Below are 19,509 nucleotides of genomic sequence, written 5' to 3'. Positions count from 1 at the left end.
AAAAAGGGGAAAAAAAAAAGAGAAAAAAAAAAAATTGATTTGTTTGGCTTTCCCTCTCTCTCCCACTGACTGTCTGTCGTTGTGCTTTTATTGGTTGTGTTGGGTTTATTCATATCTGTGTCAGAAGGGGATATTGCCTTTTCCGTAAGGACTGAGTTGGCCCCCTTTGTGTCAGAAGAAAATCTCCTATCATTCTCTTCGCCATCTCAGTTTTCTAGCCGTACCTCTCATTCCAAACAAAAGCGGCCCTCATCCCCTAACGTTAGTTGCAACTGGTGCCACTACAACAGCACAAGGTCCTAGAAACCATAACGTCATATCTCTCTCTCTCTCTCTACCATCGCTATATATACATGCTGCTCTCACTTCCTTAAAAGGATCTCCGCCGCCCCCCCCGCCGTTCCTTCTCTCTATATATGCTGCTCTCTATTCCTTAGAGGATCTCTCTCTCTCTCTCTCTCTCTCTCTCTCTCTCTCTCTCTATTCAAATTTTCTCTCACACACAATACCATCTTTCTCTATTTATGTTGCTCTCTTTTTCTTAAAGGGTATTTAAATCGTGATCTATCTATGTACATGCACCCTGAGCGCCAATCCCTCAAGACCATGTTCGCTTTTCGTTTCCTTGGAGCCCTTGCAAGAATAAACCAACGTAGATCCTCTTCATCTGCAGCCACCACCATCATCAAACGCAGCCGGAGGATCAAGCTCGCAGCCGACGCTTCCATGGCTTCCACTGTCGGTACCAAAAGAGACTGGAGTCGAGCCGTTCTCCGCAAGCTGCGGAACCGATCTAGGCCCCGCACTATTCCAATTAGGACAAAGGTCTCCATGGCCAAGAGAAAGAGAGCCTTCGGTGGCCCCCAACCTGAGCTCAGCCAAGCTGACAAGCTCCGATACCTTCTTCCTGGTGGCAAAGCAATGGATTTCTGCAGCTTGTTGGACGAAACCGCCAGTTACATAAAGTGTCTTACAACTCAGGTACAGGTCATGCAGAAAATCGCAGATTCCTTGGGTCTTTAAGGTTAGTTTCATATTTTAAATAATATATACATGAAAGAAAAAACAAAGAAGAAGAAGAAGAAGAAGAAGAAGAAGAAGAAGAAGAAGAAGAGAGAGAGAGAGAGAGAGAGAGAGAGAGAGAGAGAGAGAGAGTCATTAGAATAAACAATGGAAGAAGGAACAGTTCTAGGTTGGAGTGCTTTTAGCTTTTGTAGACTTGAATGAGAGAGTTTTATTACTGTCCTTAAAGGTAAGTCGATGTACATTAAAGGGCGTTTGGTGCATGTAAAAAGGGTTAATGGGATTCTATTTTACATGTAAATAGATTACCTGGTTTACAGTATTATGAATTTAGTTTTTATTTATTTATTCGTAATTGGTATCAACACCCAACCTTTTCCATATAAACAACCCCCACACCCAACCTTTTCCATGTAACCCCCTCTTTGTTTTTTACGGTTGTTATACAATTACCAAAAGTACAAATAAAGGGTGTATCTATCAACAATGGTGAGTGTCAACATGGCATCTCGTTTGCACATGTTCACTCACACGCACGGCATGCACATGTAAGGTTTTATGTGCGTTTGTTATCTGTGTTGTATTATATTTCTTTATGACATTCAACCATATCATGAGGTTTTGATCTGATGGCTACCTAAGCATTGCAGGTGAAAGTAACGTAAGATGCCAGGCCTTATCTTGATGGTGGCCAACTGTTTATGGTAAGATATTATGTTTTAAGGGGGATTTGGGTCCGAATATATTATTTTAATAAAGTAGTTGAGGATATTTCTAAGTAATAGAAATGCTACAGTGCTAAAACGACACAAGTTATAATGCTCCAAGTTTCATCAGTTGTCAAACCAATCAATCTGAACCGTTCATTAAGACCGAAACACATTTATGGGTTATCATTTGAAAATTGCACTGATCAGATGATCCAATCTATTCTTGATTTAGCTTTTTCTTTTTCCTTATAGCCGTCCTTTTCCTTGTGGACGTGATAGTTACGTAACCTAACAAATGAGATTCTTTAGAATCATAAGTAATCCATGATGGGCCCTATTAAATAGATGGATTAAATTGTTGATTGGACCTTTTTTTTAGATGGTCTCGGCGGTCCATGATAGAGGCCATTGATCAAATGGATATCGTTTCTCAGATAGGCATGATATTTTCATGCTAGCCCATCAAACATACTTTGCTCCTAATGAACAGTCTAGATCAATGGATTGGATTGTCCCTTTGTCTCATAGCAACTAGGAACATTATAACTTATTGTGCTCAGAGAGCACTGGAGCATTTCTCTCTTTTATAACATCTATAAAAACATTTTATTAAACGTTTGTTTTGAGAATCCAGATGCGTATTTCAATTCGAGACTTTTCGAGATCTCATTTCGAAAATGCGTTCGAGCCCAGCCCTGCCGTCTTTGGAAGACAACACAAAAAGGATTCCACAAAAAGCAGTTTCTAAAATCTGTTTTCGGACACCGTTTTGCCGAATGAGTTTTCAATCTCACATCAGTATTAAAATTTGCAGGAAAAACGAATGCTTTGCTTCTTCTACTCAACGAACACTAATTTCGGGTTGAAAAACTGTTTTATAATATTCTGAAAATCTGGAATTTCGAACCAAAGATAGTGTGATTGGATTGAAAAAAACTATCTAATTTGCACTAAGACACTAGGTTTTCGTACACCATCTCTGAGAAGTCGTCAGCCCTTTAAATCTGAAAAGTCTCCTACCAGATGATCCTGTCCCTCAAACCGGTAGTTTTCGGTCTAATGCTGATATGGACCGTAGGATCTAATCTTGTACCCGCCCATTGGATATCCACCACCAATCTTCCAACAGGAGAGCATTCCATGCAGATCCATCTGGGACACTAGTAGTAGTGACCGATGGGCCTCTCCTGCATTTTTTTTCCTTTTGCCAAGAAAAAATGAGTTTTCTTGGGCCAACCATATATTTTGTAATTTTCTTTACACTTGAAAATGTAGAAACCATATGGAAAAACCCGAACTTTTGAATTATGAACTATTGCGAAACTACTCCCAAACTATATTTGAGATAAAATCTTCTTAGATTGCATAACAGCTTCATACATTTCAATATGGTATTCCCTATTTTACCCCTTATATTACCAGTCAATCATCCTTCACTCTGGTTTCTTTCAAAGCTCCCTTCTTCTTAAGCTTGAAATTGTTTTAGGGAGGATAAAAATGTCTGAAAAAAACTCTCTTTCACTATCTTGATCAAGAAAGAATTCCTACTTTAAGTTTTAAGCCACTATACCGCTTGAGTTTGTTCAACCATTACTCATTCTCCCTAGCATATGTTGTTCCATAGGGCCTGCACATAAAGATGGTAGATTGACATAGCGGGTGCCTGGATAAAGAGAAAGAAATCACCACCTTCTTCTCAAGAATACCCTTTTAATTCATAAGAAGAAAAAAATCTCTAAAAACGAGAGATAAAATTGATATTATTGATGAAAAGTCAAAATAAAATTTGTTTACAAAGCCATTCAAAATAATTTATATAAACCCTCAGCCCTAAGTTCATAAGTTTCCTAAAAGAGTAAATTTAATAAAAATACTAAACAATTTTTAATGTAACCAAACTCTTTCACATTACTCAAACATGGACTATAGGCTATTCTTGGACTCTCCAAACCCTATAGGATACTAAAAAATTTAACTTACTAAAATAGAAATTTTTTAACTTAAAATGCAAATTATTAGACCTTAAAATAACATACTTTTAGAAAAATGTTTAAAGGCCAATGGTCTTTAGGATTAGCCAACATATAAAACTCATTGATAGCTTTCCAAAAACATAGTGTATGTATAAAAAGAAAAACTAGTTTTAATGTTATGGCTGTCGAAAGATATAATTTTCGATGGACCCTTGGATCAAATTTTCTAGCTTGATTTCTTTTGATCCTCGCCAGCGATGAGATTTCTTTGACTTATCTTATATTAGACTCCTCCACTTGAAAAATTAAACTCATCCTCGAGTTTAGATTGATTGTATCCAATTACAATGATTTTTTGCGTTGGCAACAATGATGGTGAGAAGTTATGATGTAGGAAAGGATGTGAAGTTGAGCACCGTCCTCCTCAAGGGGACAACTGTTATGAATCCATGAAACTTCTCTGGACTCCTCATAGAGACTTCTCGAATCCACGAGGAAAGAATAAGAAAATTAGAAAATAAATTCTATAAAATTTGAAATTGATTGATGAATAAAATAAATGAGTTTACAACCCTTTAAATAGGGATACTAAGCCATGAAAGAAATTTCAAAATCAAACTACCACTAAAACTCTTAGAAATCATAACTTACTATAAATAATAAACTTACTATGTATAGATGGTCATGATGTCTCCTAGTGCACAAGGTTTTCTGCCAAAAATAGCAAGTGTCCTATATGACTTCACCTGTTCTCCTAATTATTCTAAGCATTTTTCATGTTGGGCGCAACTCCTAAAGCCCAACGGATGAAGAGTTATAATTAGATATGGTCAGAATCCGACTAGAAACCAATCTAAACCGAAGGCCAGGATTGGGTCGGTTCGAGTAGGCACACTCAGATTTGAACGTACATCGAGTTGAGTTCTGATCAGTGGCCAATCCGGACTGATCTGATTCGGTTGGGTACTATATAAGTAATACTTTTTATTTTCATTTTTTACTACCCGCCTCACCCGAACGAAGCTTTAATCATTCATTCTCTTTTTCTACCTGAACGGCGCCGCACCTACCCATCTGTCCTCCTTTCTCTCCCTCTTTCTCTTGCGATTTCCCTCCTCTTTTTCTTTCTCTCCTTATTTCTCTCCTTCTTCCCCACCTCTCTCTCTCTCTCTCTCTCTCTCTCTCTCTCTCTCTCTCTCTCTCTCGATCTATTCAGCATAGTCCGAATCGACTGGACAGACTCAACTCGATTCGACTTGGTTTGGTTTCCCTAACCAAGTCGAATTCGGTTCGGGTCAGGTTAGCAAGGATTCCGATCGAATCGAGTCAACTCTGCTGGACTCGGCCAGTCCCGAATTGGATTGAGTTCGAGTCAGGTTCTTGAAAAATTTAGATCGAGTCGAGTTGGATCCAATCCGGTCCGACTCAACTCGATGCCCACCTCTAGTTATAATCAAACTAAAACTTGCTATTTATAGTAAAAATGGAATTAAAACAGGGAAACGACCATCGATCTGATTGTATTTCACAAATTCAGGTTGAATAACCCAACGTGGTGGGGTTGGGTGGCTAAAGTAGCTCGTCCTACCCCAAAATCATATATTTTATGTCTAATAACTCATTCCAGTTTGCGAGATACGTCCATTTTAAGTTCCGATGGTCCGAATCATCTCCGTCTCCAATCGGGCCTTTTCTAGTCCATCTTGGCCATGAAATTATCTGCGATTTGCTCTACATCAAGTTACATGTCAAATTAGAATTTCATACATGTGATGAAACTTTAGAAAATGAAACCTCATCTTTTATTTGTTTAAAGTCATTCACGTTTGGAGTGTTGACTTCCATCTCTTTTGTAACAATGGATTTGTAATTGGTCATTCTTGGTTAACATCAATTGGCTATGTTGTTAATGTTGTCACTACTAGCTTTTAATCTATGCACTTTAATCAATGGATTGTTATTGAAAGGTAGAAGGCTGACTATCTGCTTAGAGCTTGACGGGTGATCGTGAAAGTATCTATCTCCTTACCCATCGAGTTATTTGTATCCGTTGATTCACCAATCTCTTTTGTTGATCCATCTACCAACTGGGGTTTTAACTCAATCGAAACTTTTTTAGACTGACCGTCAATCCATCTGTAGATCCATCAAGTGATCCATGGTGGATCCCTGTTGGTGAGATGGCATATTTTGATGCATATATGAAGCAATTCTCCTACGTGTGCATATTACAACTCTTTTTCTTCACCCTCAAAAGGCACCGATTCATCTTCATAAATCCACTCTTCTTCTTCCTATAGATTTTGAAATCTCTCTTCTTCAACATTTAACTGCCAAAAAAAAAAAAAAGTATCTAGTTCTCAGTCTGAGTTAACCTCACGCGCGTCCATAGGTTTTTGCCCTAGTGTTTGGCGTAATTACCTGATCACAAACTAGCTGACTGTAAGCCCCTCAAACAATCACGAGCCATTTGTCACCATGATTACGTTTGCAATCTATAACCTTAAACAACCAGATGATATTCGATTCCATCTCTTGCATTGATTTTAGAAATCTCCATTGAAAGGTATCAAACTGAGCTATGCTTGACTCCCCATAACAACGGCCAGAGGATTTCCACCACCTGAGCCACTATTGGACACTATGACCAAAAGAAAAGATTCGTTTTGATATCAATTACCATAATGCCTCTGACACTAACTGACGTAGTAGGTGCGTAGACAAAGGGAATATATCATTGTCTTCTTTTCAAAAATAGCCATTGAGTCTACGAGGAAAAAGAAATGTAAAAAACATGAGAGATAAATTTCATATAATTGATGAAAAGTCTGAATAAAATCTGTTTACAAAGCCCCTTAATACTGCTTTCATAAATTCTAAGCCCTAAATTTGTAACTTTCTCGAAATGGTAAATCACTAAAAATAGTAACTAAGTTAAAACTCTTTTTCATGACTACAAAAAAGACTTTAAGCTATTAAGAACTCTCTAAACCCTAAAAAACAGTAAAAATAACAAAAATTATAACTTATTAAAAGTAATAAATTTTAACATAAAATTTAAATTAGTCATAAAATGATCCATTTTTTGGAAAACATTTGATAGTCTCGCTAATATGTAGAGCTCGTCGGTAGCTTTTCAACGGCATATTACATGCCTAAAATCGATAACCTGTCTCAAAAGGATAGCCATCCAAATTAAGGTAGTATATGCTTGACTACTGTATCGAACTTTCTAGTCCAATTTATTTCAATCCTAGCCATTCATGAGATTTTCCTTAACTTATCCTACATCAACATTATTGGAACTGTCCGTCTTCTTGAAGGTATTTTGAGCAGAATGCAATGAAACAATCTAATTGAAAGGATGACAGTGGTCATTGGTTTGTGGGCCATTGGAAATTTTATTCTCAATGGTCTACATTCAACTCTATGTATCAATGAACTACAATAGTGCGTTGGGAATCCATTACTTGCTCTTATCCGCGTTGAAAGTGCACTGGAATCAGTTTCCTCCCTACGAATAGTTACAGGAAAAGAAAGGATAGCCTAGTTCATTGATTGTTATTCTTATGATTCAGGACACTGAATACAAAACAATCTTTTGCCTAGAAGTATAAGGCATGCTTAGGTCTGCGAAGTATAGGAACTAGTGGATCGGTTGTTCTTGCTGTCCCGTTGCGTACTTGTGAGGATGGGTCTTTGGCATATCCCTCCTCATGAGGGAAGCGGATTATCTGATGTACAACACACCACCGACCTGGCTGGTGTGTGTACGTGTTGTGCAAAGAGGAGCGCTGATGCTCCTCTAACTTCGGGCGCTGTACCAACCGTTGAAAGGAGGTCAAGTTACATGTGCCCTGCAATGATTTATTTATTATATCGAAGCCATTTATACATTTGACAAGATCATTTTAGAGCATAAGCCAAACAGAGACATATCCAAAGCTCGAAGTTGACTGTTAAAACATTCATAAGACCCACCGTGACGTTTATTTTGTTGGCTGTACAAACCAAATTTATCGACTTTACAAAGTCTTAAAACAACTTAGAAAAACTGATTCCGTAAGAAGGAAGAGAGATATCAAAACAAATAGAAATTTAAAATTAACTATTTCACTGCTGCACTCTTGCTGCACACTTTTCACTTTGCTTGCATTGAACGTACAACACCACCTGTTTATATAGTAACTTGCTACCCTATGAAATACTTAATATGCCCTCATTCCATTAACTACATTTAATTAGGTTCTAACGGATGGAATTCCACCCGCCATAACACGTGGAAATTCTAATAGCCATAACGTATGGCGTTTCAAATGCCATGAAAATTCTAGAGGTCGGTGGAGCATCTGAACCGTCCATTTGGTTTGGACGTTCCAATACTCCCCTTCAAACCACAACCAGTTTTATTCCAAGCATTGACCTTAGTTGTCTGAATGTATCAATCGGTAATGCCTTGGTGAATATGTCCCGACCTGTTTAGTGGTATGACAGTACTCCAATTTCACCACTTTCTGCTTCACTTGATTTCTGAGAAAATAGTATCGAGTATCAATGTGCTTGCTCCTTTCATGCTGCACCGGATTTTTGGATAGCTCGATTGCCGACTTGTTATCCACATATATAACTGTGGATCCTTCCTGCGGATGCTTCAACTCTTTTAGCATGTTCTTCAACCATATTGCCTCACAGACCATGGATGATACTGCCACGTACTCTGCTTCACGTGTGGACAAAACAACAACACTTTGCTTCTTTGAGTTCCATGTGAAAGCAGTCGATCCAAGATATAATACACAGCTAGTGATGCTCTTTCTTTCATCTTGGTCACTTCCCTAATCACTGTTTGAGCATTCATATAGCATTGCTTCATCATCATATGGATAGAAAAGACTGAATTCCATTGTTCCTTTGATGTACCTGAGGATTTTTTTTTGTGGCTAGCCAGTGTGATTCTTTTGGTGCTTCCATGTACCTACTTAGAAGCCCAACACTGTAGACGATATCCGGCCTTGTGATTGTGAGGTACCTTAGGCTTCTAATCAGACTCTTGAACATAATCAAGTCAACGTTTCTTCCTTCTCCGTCCTTTGTCAATTTTAAGCTTGTTGCTATAGGTGTGTTTATGGTATTGCAATCGGCCATCTTGAACTTTTCAAGTAATTTCTTGACATACTTCTTCTGAGATATATAAATGCTCTCATGTTATTACTTTACTTCAATGCCCAGAAAAAGGACATCAGACCTCTGTCGGTCATCTCGAACTCCTTAAACATGGCCTTCTTGAATTCATCAAACATCGATCGACTTTTTCTTGTAAACAGCAAATCATCAACATATAGGCATGCTATAAGCATATTGCCATGAGCATTCTTCTTGATGTAAACTACATGCTCATATGGACATTAGGCAAAGCCGTTCTCTTGAAGATAGTTGTCGATACGTGCATTCCAAGCACATAAGCATATTGCCATGAGCATTCTTCTTGATGTAAACTACATGCTCATATGGACATTAGGCAAAGCCGTTCTCTTGAAGATAGTTGTCGATACGTGCATTCCAAGCACGTGGAGCTTGCTTTAACTCATAGAGGGCTTTCTTCAGTCGATACACCTTGTGTTCCTCCCCTTAAACAACAAAACCTTCAGGCTGGTCAATATAAACCTCTTCATCTAGAATTCCATTTAGGAATGTAGATTTTACATCCAGTTGGTAGATTATCCAACTGTGATGGGCTGCAAGGGAGATAATCATCCTCATAGTGTCAAGGCGAGCAATGGGAGCGAAGACTTCTTCATAGTCCACCCCGTACTTCTGTTTGTAGCCCTTTACTACGAGCCTTGCCTTATAGTGATCGATCTCACCATCAGCATTTCGCTTGATCTTGTACGCCCATTTGAGACCAATAGTCCTTTGGCCTTTAGGGAGTGAGATTAGATCCCATGTGTGATTCTTCTCGATAACATAGATTTCTTCTTCCATAGCCTTTCTCCAACATTTTTCATTTACGGCCTCTTCAAATGCAAGAGGCTCATGATCAGCATACAGACAGAATAAATTTACTTCCTCAATTCTTGCATATATGTCATCGAGGCTTCTCATTTTGATCAAAGCCATGGGTGAGGGAGAACTAGACGAAGACGTGTTGGCTGAATTTTGATTTGATGAAGTACTTCTAGGGGATATGGAATGTATTCATGGACTTCTGCGTGTAGACGATTCGGTGGAAGAGGGTGTTGGCGGTGTTTGCTCCTGGTTCTCATGCTTCTCTTCTTCATGTTCTTCAACCCCGATTTGATTTTCTTTGGCCGAATTTTCCTCGTTCCATTTTCAGGCTTCTTCTTTGCAGAATACTACATCTCTACTCACTACCACTTTATTGGTTAGTGAGTTGTAGAGTTTGTATGCCTTTAACTCTTCATTGTAACCGATGAAGATGAACTTCTCACCACGATCATCAAGCTTCTTTCTTCTTACTTCTGGAATTTGAGCGTAGGTGACACACCCAAAGATTCTTAGGTGCGCCATGCTTGACTTGTATCCACTGCATGCTTCCTACGGTATCTTGAATCTGACACTCTTAGTCAGATACCTATTGAGCAGATAGGCAGTACATGCAACTACCTTTGCTCAGAAATTCTTCGGTAGACTTTTCTCCTTTAACATGGTCCTTGTCATGTCGAGAATGGTACGGTTTTTCCGTTCTACAATTCCATTCTGCTGTGGTGTATAGCATATAATGTGCTGTTGCTTGACTCCTTGATCCTTACAATACTCTCGAAAGGCATTTGAGGTATACTCTATACCTCTGTCAGATCTGAGGGTTTTGATTTTAAGACCACTTTCTTTTTCAACAAGAGCCTTAAAATTTTTTAAAATAATAAAAGCAGCAAACTTCTCTTTGATTACATACACCCACAATTTTTCTACTGAAATCGTCAATAAAGGTAATAAAGTATTAATTACCTCCAACAGAGATTGGCTCCAATGGTCCATAGATGTCGGTGTGAACCAACTATAACGGTTCTCTTACTCTTCGGGGTACTCCACTCGAAAAAGAGTTCCTTTGTTGTTTCCCAAGTGTGCACGCATCACACACTTGTTCTAGAGCTTTAATGGTAGGCAAGCTATGCATCATGCTTGATGACAACAGAAGTTTCTGGCCACTGAAATTTAGATAGCCAAAGCGAAGATGCCATGTCCAAGAATCATTCTTTGCTTTTCCATAAAATCACTTCTCGAGCATCGTGTTTATATGGAGCGGAAACATACGATTCTTCGCCATTTGGACTTTCATAATCAAATGTCCATGCATATCTCTTATGGAAAGAAAAGAATTCTCCATGTGTATAACATACCCTTTTTCGAGGAGTTGTCCAAGACCCAGTATATTACTTTCATGTTGGGTATGTAGTACACATTGAAGATGTAGTTTGGAACACCATTCTTCTGAAAGATTTTGATTTTGCCTTTACCTTTCACCGGTGTCTTTGACGAGTCGCCGAATGTCACATCACCATGAACTCCTTCTGTGAGTTCTTCAAATAGGCTTTTGTTCCCGCATATGTGATTGCTCGCACGTGTGTCGAGATACCATACATTTGGTTGATTACATCCTTTTTCTTGTGCAAGGAGTACTGTGGAGTCTTCCTGATCATGACTCAATGCTTCAGCATAGTTGGATCATTCATTGTGATCTATTGGCTTGCTCCAACGATCCGATGCATAATGGCCGAATTTGTTGCAATTTCGGCATTAAATATTTCTCATATTTTCGCGACTGCATACGGATCGGCCTCTACCATTCCCTCTTCTATGGAAATTGCTAAATTTCTGTTGATTTTGTGGATGGTTTAGATGATATCCACGTGCCCTTCCTCTTGCATTAGTGTTGGTGCCGCGACCTCCACGATTTGTATGACCACTACTTTGGTCATTTAGAGTCAACTTAGATTCTAAGGCATGTTCCAATGTTGATGTGTTATTTTTCTGCATTCGTTGCTCATATACTTGCAACGATCTCATCAACTCTTCAATGGACAAGTTTTTCAAGTCCTTCGATTCTTTAAGGGCCATAACCACATGCTCAAATTTGGTTATAAGAGATCGGAGTATTTTTTTCTACCACCTGAATATCTTCAAACTTTTTACCATTTCTTTTTAAATTGTTAACTATAACAAGCAATTTTGAAAAATAGTCTGAAATGGACTCACCTTCCTTCATATGTGCAGCGTCGAACTCGGCTTTAAGGGTTTGGAGTCGAACCCTCCTGACACGATCAACACCCTTGAATATGGTGTCGAGACTATCCCATGCTTGCTTGTATGTCATAGCTTCGGCGATTCGTTCAAAGGTGGAGTCATCTAACCCTTGATATATAAAAAATAAAACCTTCTTATCCTTTTTCCTTTGATCTTTGAGAGCGGTCTTTTGTTCGGCAGAATAGGAGGTTTCTTGCTCCGTTGTGGGTTCTACATACCCATCACTAACGATATCCCATAGATCTTGAGATCCAAACAAAGCCTTCATCTGGATGCACCAGTTTTCATAGTTATCCTTGGATAACTTTGGAATTTGTGGTTGGATCGAGGACGCCGTCACTTCTTCACACCACGGATCAACGCCTTTTTCTTGACGTAGCAGTGGCAAAACCTTTATCATATGATTTGCACCTTGAAACTATATCCGGTCCCACAGGATCGTCTCGCTCTGATACGACTTTGTTGGTTGTACAAACCAAATTTATCGGCTTTACAAAGCCTTAAAATAACTTAGAAAAACTGATTTTGTAGGAAGGAAGAGAGATATCAAAACAAATAGAAAATTTAAAATTAGCTATTTCACTGCTGCACTCTTGCTGTACACTTTTCACTTTGCTTGTATTGAACGTACAGCACCACACCTGTTTATATAGTAACTTGCTACCCAGTGAAATGTCTAATATGCCCTCATTCCATTAACTACATTTAATCAGGTTCTAATGGATGGAATTCCACCAGCCACAACACGTGGAAATTCCAACAGCCATAACGTATGGCGTTTCAAATGCCATGAAAATTCTAGAGGTCGCTGGAGCATCTGAACCATCCATTTGGTTTGGACGTTCCAAGACATTTCCCATGCTATCTGTTCATAAGGTCACATATCATATTGATCTAAAACTTCCGTGACTATAAAAGGGTTTCAAGCTTTACTATGAACTCACCAAATGGATGGACGGTTTGGATATAACACATACCTCATGGTGGGACTCAAAAAACTTAGTGGCATCAACACACCAACCAGGTCGGTGGTGTGTGGTACAGCAGCCAATCCGCTTCCCCTCATGAGACCGGTATTCCAATTCGGGGATTGAGGGGACGCTTTGGGACGTTGAAATCTACGCATTAAATAGTTCTGCAGAAGCTATTTCAAATAAATAGAATTAGAGGTGGTGTACTCCCACCTTTCGGTAAATAAAAAAAGAAAGAAAGAAACAGTCTCATTTTAAATTTTATGAGTAGCTTCCACAGTCGAGTCTCTGAATTTTATTTTTATAGAAATTCTTCTCTTCACAATCAGATCTTCTTCCACTCCCAAATCTGCATTCAACGACCTTCTCCGACGTCTCCTGCTGTCGAGACAATCTACACAGTAGAAAGAAATCCATAGTTCTGTTTACATCATGAGCTTTCGCTCTTAGGCCAATACACTGAGGAATCTCACCCCTTCTCCTTTACTAATTTTCTAGCATCCTCTACCGTCACTGACTATAGAAGTTCAAGAAGGGGATTTTCCTTGCATCTGTGGTAATTACTTTTCCTAACAATAGAAGTTCTCGATGGTATTCAATTTCATTTGACACAAACCACACCATTTTCATCGTTCTTTCAAACATCCAAATAAGACCACCAGTTTTATTTTATGTTCTACTAAAATGACTCTTTCAATTCAAAATAAATGGTTTTCACAACCAAATTTAGTGGAAAATGTTTTGATCCTTGTCTTTTAATTTAAGAGGAGTTCATCCGTTATTATCAACTGCTTCAATCCTTCTTGCGCGGATATGAATCATTGGTAGGTGATGTGGTAACACAATTTCATTCTAAAATGGCCTGATTTAGCACAACTCCTTCCCTTCCCTCTTGCTTTTCATGACCCTAGTTTAAGGGGTCGTTTGGCAGCAATGATTTGCTATACATTAGTGTGAATTGGTGTGAAACGCAAGAAGGTGACTTGTTTGGGAGGTGTGAAACGGTGTGAAATGGAATCCATTTATCTTCTCCTTTGAATACTCTCCCTTTAGGTGTGAATTCAATCCCATTAACCACGAATTCCTCCAACGGTTCAAAATACAACCGCTGTAAAGTTTTGTTTAAAGCCGCTACACAGGCACCCTTTTCTCTTTCTCACAGCTCCTCTCTCTTTCTCTCTTAGCTGGTTCCAAATGATCCCTCCCTCTCACAGATGCTCTCTCTCACAGCTTCTCACACACTCTCTCTCAGCTGGTTCCAACCGATCCCTACCTCTCTCTCTCTCTCTCTCTCTCTCTCTCTCTCTCTCTCACACACACACACACACACACACACACACAGCTGTTGCCAAGCACTGGCATCGGAGCTCACCGTCTCGCTGCCTCTATTTGTCTCTGCCATCGCTGAGCTCCTTCAGCTGTGGTGAAGGAAGAGTCTTTGTACCAGGCTTTTTGAAATGTTTTTTTTTTTTTAAATTTTAAAATTTAAATTTTAAAGCGTGTCACCCCAAGTTAAGGCTTTATTAGGAGACATCCACCTTCAACAGAACAGGTGCATGAGCCACCCAAGAAGTCTAGAAGTTGACTTGAGTCAATGACTTCAAGTAATTTACTCTGGAACTTGGATCCCAACACATATATCTTTGCCATAGCACTTGGATAAAGAAATTTCTTTACACTCATCCAAACCATCTTGAAAGCAGACCACATTAGCAATGAACATGTGATGTAACGTCTCAGGATAGCAATTGGAATCAAATTTCTGCATGCCTGCAAGGAGGTCCCCGGTACACTTAATTTTTACGTGGTCCACTTTAATGTTTACGTGAATTCCACTCCGATCTTGAAAGCAGGACCACATTAACAAAAACATATGATGTAACCTCTCAGGATAGTAATTGGAATCAATTTTATGCATGCCAGCAATGAGGTATCAAGTACTTGATTTTTTACATGGCCCACTATAATGTTTACATGAATTCCACTACGATCATTCAATGAACCATCCAATATTAGGTTCATAGGCAAAAAAAAATCAGGCAGACCTGGGCTTCAGGTGGTCAACTCTCTAAGGAAAACAGTTGGGAGAGGGAGGCCCACTATTGATTTTTACATGGCCTACTGTGATATTTATGAGAAATCTACTCCGACCATAAGATATGTCATCCTAAATTAGGTCCAAAGCCAAAAATCCAGGTTGACTTGGGTTTCAAATGGCCACACTAAATGAAACATTTATGAGAGAAACATCACCCTTGATTTTTAGTGCCCACTATGATGATTATATGAAATCCAATCCAACCATTACATGGCCCACAAAAATTTATAGGTGGGAACAAAACATTAGACCCATTTGTAGCTTAGGTGGGCCACATGAACGAAAAGAATTTTGAGGGTGAGAGTTGTCTCATACAATTGGGAGAGGGAAGACCACCCTTAATTTTATATGGCCCACTATGATGTTTACTTGTCACGCCCCAGACTCGGTAACTGGACTTATAAAGAACCCAATAGCCGGTTCTGACCGCAACAGCCTTCGCAGTACCCCATTCTCGGCTCCTGAGGCAGGTTCCGCTCCTGGGATCCCACAAGGAGGATTTCCATAACCGTCTAACCATTTTCAATATGAGTATACCTAAGATCACAGTAAGTATATCTGAGAATAACAAAGGCACACATCACAAAATCCACTATAAATTTAAACTTTTACAAGTACAAAACAGAAAAGAAATACATCTAATAGCGAAAGAAGTAGGAAGAAGATCTACAACACTGGGGGTCCTCGGCTTAACTCTAATCCAAGTTTTGCAGCTACGATACTGACCTAGGATCTCGTGCACGCATTAATCGTGCATAAGCTTATAGAAGCTCAGAGGGTGGTGGAAGTGTGTGACAATGGTGCACAGAAGAATAATAGGAGATACATGAAGGGAAACGTGATCAATGATAAAATCACTAGCCTTACCAAGGTTTATCATTAATATGATGCAATGAGAACAGTGCGCCATACCAATGCGATGCATAAAGGGGCTTAACTAGCCGATGCGAATGTAATGTGGAGTGATGCCAGTGCTCATATCCAATCTACATATCAAGTACATTTCCAATCATAAGGAAATCACCGGGGTCCAGTACACTACTAGATGACTGCCGCTCTACAGACCCGCATAATCAAACGAGCATAAAAGACATCACTGCCTGCCTGTGGATGACCAATCACCAACAAGGCTCGATGGCAGTGGACCTATTTACGATCTGGTCAGACTCAGCCTAGTAATGCCTTCTTCCACTAGGCGGATAAGGTCACACCCCTACCCAACCGACTACACGATAGTGGGAGTCGCGGCTTAAAGGTATAAGGCCCTTGTGCGCTCATAGTTTCCACTCGGTCATGGCGTTGGGGCAGATCCTTGGTACCATGAAAGTTTTAGGAATTTCATCATGGGCATCCTATGCACCCTGTATACTCAAGTAATATTTCCAGTGTCCACACATACGGCCATCCACAAATGTCCTTGTGGAGGCAAGGCCCTAATAAAGCAAGGGCGGATCGTCATGAAATGCGATGCCAATGCATGAGTCACACACACAGATCATGTACTAGCTTCAAGCACTCGATGTATACAAGGGGAGAAACTCCACCCCTCTATCATGTCGACCCAATGATCACACAATGCAATCTATTCACGCAGATGATGCACATGGGTCGTAATAGTGTAAGTACGCTACTTGGCGATGACGACGGGGATCATACTCCTACCCAAGGAGGGATAAGGCCTAGGTACATATACATGTGTTTTAAAGAGAAGTCCTCTAGTGGGGGCCCAATATTTTGGAGTAGCCCATAAGCTAATATAGTTATAAACCCAAGGAAGAAGTGGTCCTAATCAAGGGCCCAAGGTGGCCCTTCAACCACCTATAGGAACCCTATGAGCCTACCTTAACGCCACCAAGGAGGACATCCAACCTCAACTGGGTCCCAAAAGGTAGCTCGCTACTTACACGTATATAAGGCAAAGCCCAAAGCCTAAACAATCCATGGCTTAGTGGGCCATACACTAAGCCCAATACTTAGGCAACATGGTGGGCCCTTAAACAAGGTTTGGGCCCAACCATAAAGATCATAAGTCCACTCATTGTGGTGGGCCTAATGGGCAGCACATTATTCCAACATATGGGTAATCCTTATATTTAAAACAAGTAAGTTGGGTCTCACATCTTAGCCCAAGTATGAGTTTATTTTAATGGGAAAGAAAGGGCCCAACTACTTGAGTATTTGGCCCATAAAACCCATCACATTGGCTTGATAAATGTAGGCCCCAAGAGTCCAATGGGCCTATCAAAAGTTCTAGCCCAACCAAGGTTATATGGTCCAACATTTAGCTAGAAGTATGGACCCAACAAAACCCTAACTGGGGTGGGCCTTGAGCATGCACTAATTAAGCCCAAAATCTAATTAAAAATGGGGCAAGATATGTGTAACCAATGTCCCCAAATTTGGTGGACCATGCTACCCCAAAATATTCATTTATGGGCAGCAATTTTGGGCCTATTACTGAAATTCCAGCCCACTCACAATCTGGCCTATTGCTGAAATTCTAGCCCACCCACTTTATGGGAAAAATACAAATTTTCATAATTTTTGGATACTCAAAAATATTTTAATTAAATTCGAGATTACAATCTGTCCAGAGTAAAATGTTGTTGTCTATGCAAAGTTTATCCAATAAGGTGGGCCCAAGCTTCATCTGGGGAGGGATGTAAAATTAATATTTTTTCCATAAAGTACAGCAAGGTGGAGTCCACAAAAATGGTCCACCCCTCATACAATCAAGTTGAAATTTGTGTTTTTCCTTCAATATACAAGGTTGGATGGTCCAACGAGGTGGACCGCCCACCCCCTTTAGGCCTCATCTTTGGGTGCCTTTACATGGACATTCTGAGGTGTGATCCACCACACCTCAAGGTGGGGTCCACACCTTCATATTACACCCCACAACCTCAAGAAAAATAATGGAAATCATAATCCAAATCCATGACAAACATTAACTAAAATAGTCCCTGCAACAGTCTAGATTTTTGAACAACAATACATGGCTGGACATATCAGCCTATATCTTAATAATCTCAGCAATTAAAAGGGTGTGTGGCCTTCCTTAGTGGGCCCCACACATGTTCAGATCATGAACTAAGGTCAGGACACTTGCATGCATTAATTTAGGGTGTCCAAAAACCATAGAATAAGGTTGTAGGGGCGTCTCACCCTTGCTGAATTTTTGGGACGTCCTAGGCCCACCAAGTGGGCCACACACATCATCATCCACAATAATAAATGAAAGGAGAAGAAGAAATACAACTCGGCCATAGGGGTAGGGCCTCGCCACTAATGGGCCCTCCCAAAATTCAATCTCATCCATACAATAATGTAGATTGTACATGTAATAATAAACCAATGCATGCATGGTTCATAACTAAAATGGGTGGTTGGGATGTCATCCCAACATGACTTCTAGGGTCTAGATGCCTTTGGAATGAAGTAGATAATACAATACATTATGATGGGATCCGTGGAGAATGACTCTATTATGTATTATGACATGCATGTAGGATGGGCCAAAGGGCTACATTCATGGGGTCAAATGGGATTCCTACCATGGATTGGTGGGTCCCATATGATTCATTTATGAAGAAAAGAGAAAATTAAAGGTTAGGAAAGAAATTAGAAATTTATATTCACCCACATGCAAAGCTAGCCTTCAAACTTTTACACCATGAAGATCTTGAGCCTAAGAAGAGGTTTTAATGGTGGAGATCTATTTTTAATGGTAGGATTGAAAGTATGTTGGGATTAGAGGGATGGAGAAAAGAGGGAGAAATGGACATTAGAAGAGAGAGAGGTTGCTAGCAAATGGATGAAAATGGAGGGAAATGAGAAAGATAAAGAGAGAGAAAGTGGTTATGATGAGTTTGTAAGAGAGGTCATCATTGCATAGGGAGGAGTTTACAATGTTTAGGCTTAGGGTAGGCTTGTCTAGTGTGTGTTGAGGTGGGTAGTGTTTTTCATAGAATTTATGTGGTGTGTGTGTAGTGTGTATACGGACTTATGCCAAGGAGGTAGTCCACATGCATTGCACAAAAGTGAGCCACATGATTAAGGGCCATACTATGTAATGTTCATAACTTTTGATCCATATATCGGATGGACGCACAAGACACGTTGTTGGAACTGCAACGACAATGAGAACAAGATTACATAGGTCTCGAGTCAATCCAAGTTGGGTTTATGTGACTAGACTCAAGGATGACCGCAAACACTATCTGAGGGGTCGCAGGTCGCCAGGATTCGACCAGTAAGACCGCGGGACCAAGAGAAATGAAATGCATACCTACACACACATGCACACACAAGAAATCTCAGGTCAGGTCTTACATTACTTAAAATCCACTCTTTCCATAAGATGTGTCTTTGCAAGCTAGATTTAGTGACAAAAAATCATGCTAAACTTGGCTTCAGGTAGACCACACCAATTGAAACCATTATGACAGTCACTACGCCAAAATTGTGAAAAA

At 39.8% G+C, this 19,509-nt stretch overlaps 1 protein-coding gene across 1 annotated transcript; it reads left to right on the top strand.

The window, feature by feature from the left end:
• The first annotated feature begins 431 nt into the window (after nt 1-431).
• LOC131239729 (transcription factor IBH1) lies at nt 432-1,369 on the top strand. The gene has a single exon (XM_058237567.1). The coding sequence runs from the start codon at nt 571-573 to the stop codon at nt 1,021-1,023; it is 453 nt and encodes a 150-aa protein (XP_058093550.1). The 5' UTR covers nt 432-570; the 3' UTR covers nt 1,024-1,369.
• The last annotated feature ends 18,140 nt before the right edge of the window (nt 1,370-19,509 follow it).

Source organism: Magnolia sinica, chromosome 3 (assembly GCF_029962835.1).
Source record: "Magnolia sinica isolate HGM2019 chromosome 3, MsV1, whole genome shotgun sequence".
NCBI classification, from domain to species: domain Eukaryota; kingdom Viridiplantae; phylum Streptophyta; class Magnoliopsida; order Magnoliales; family Magnoliaceae; genus Magnolia; species Magnolia sinica.
This window is presented reverse-complemented; position numbering and strand designations above follow the sequence as displayed.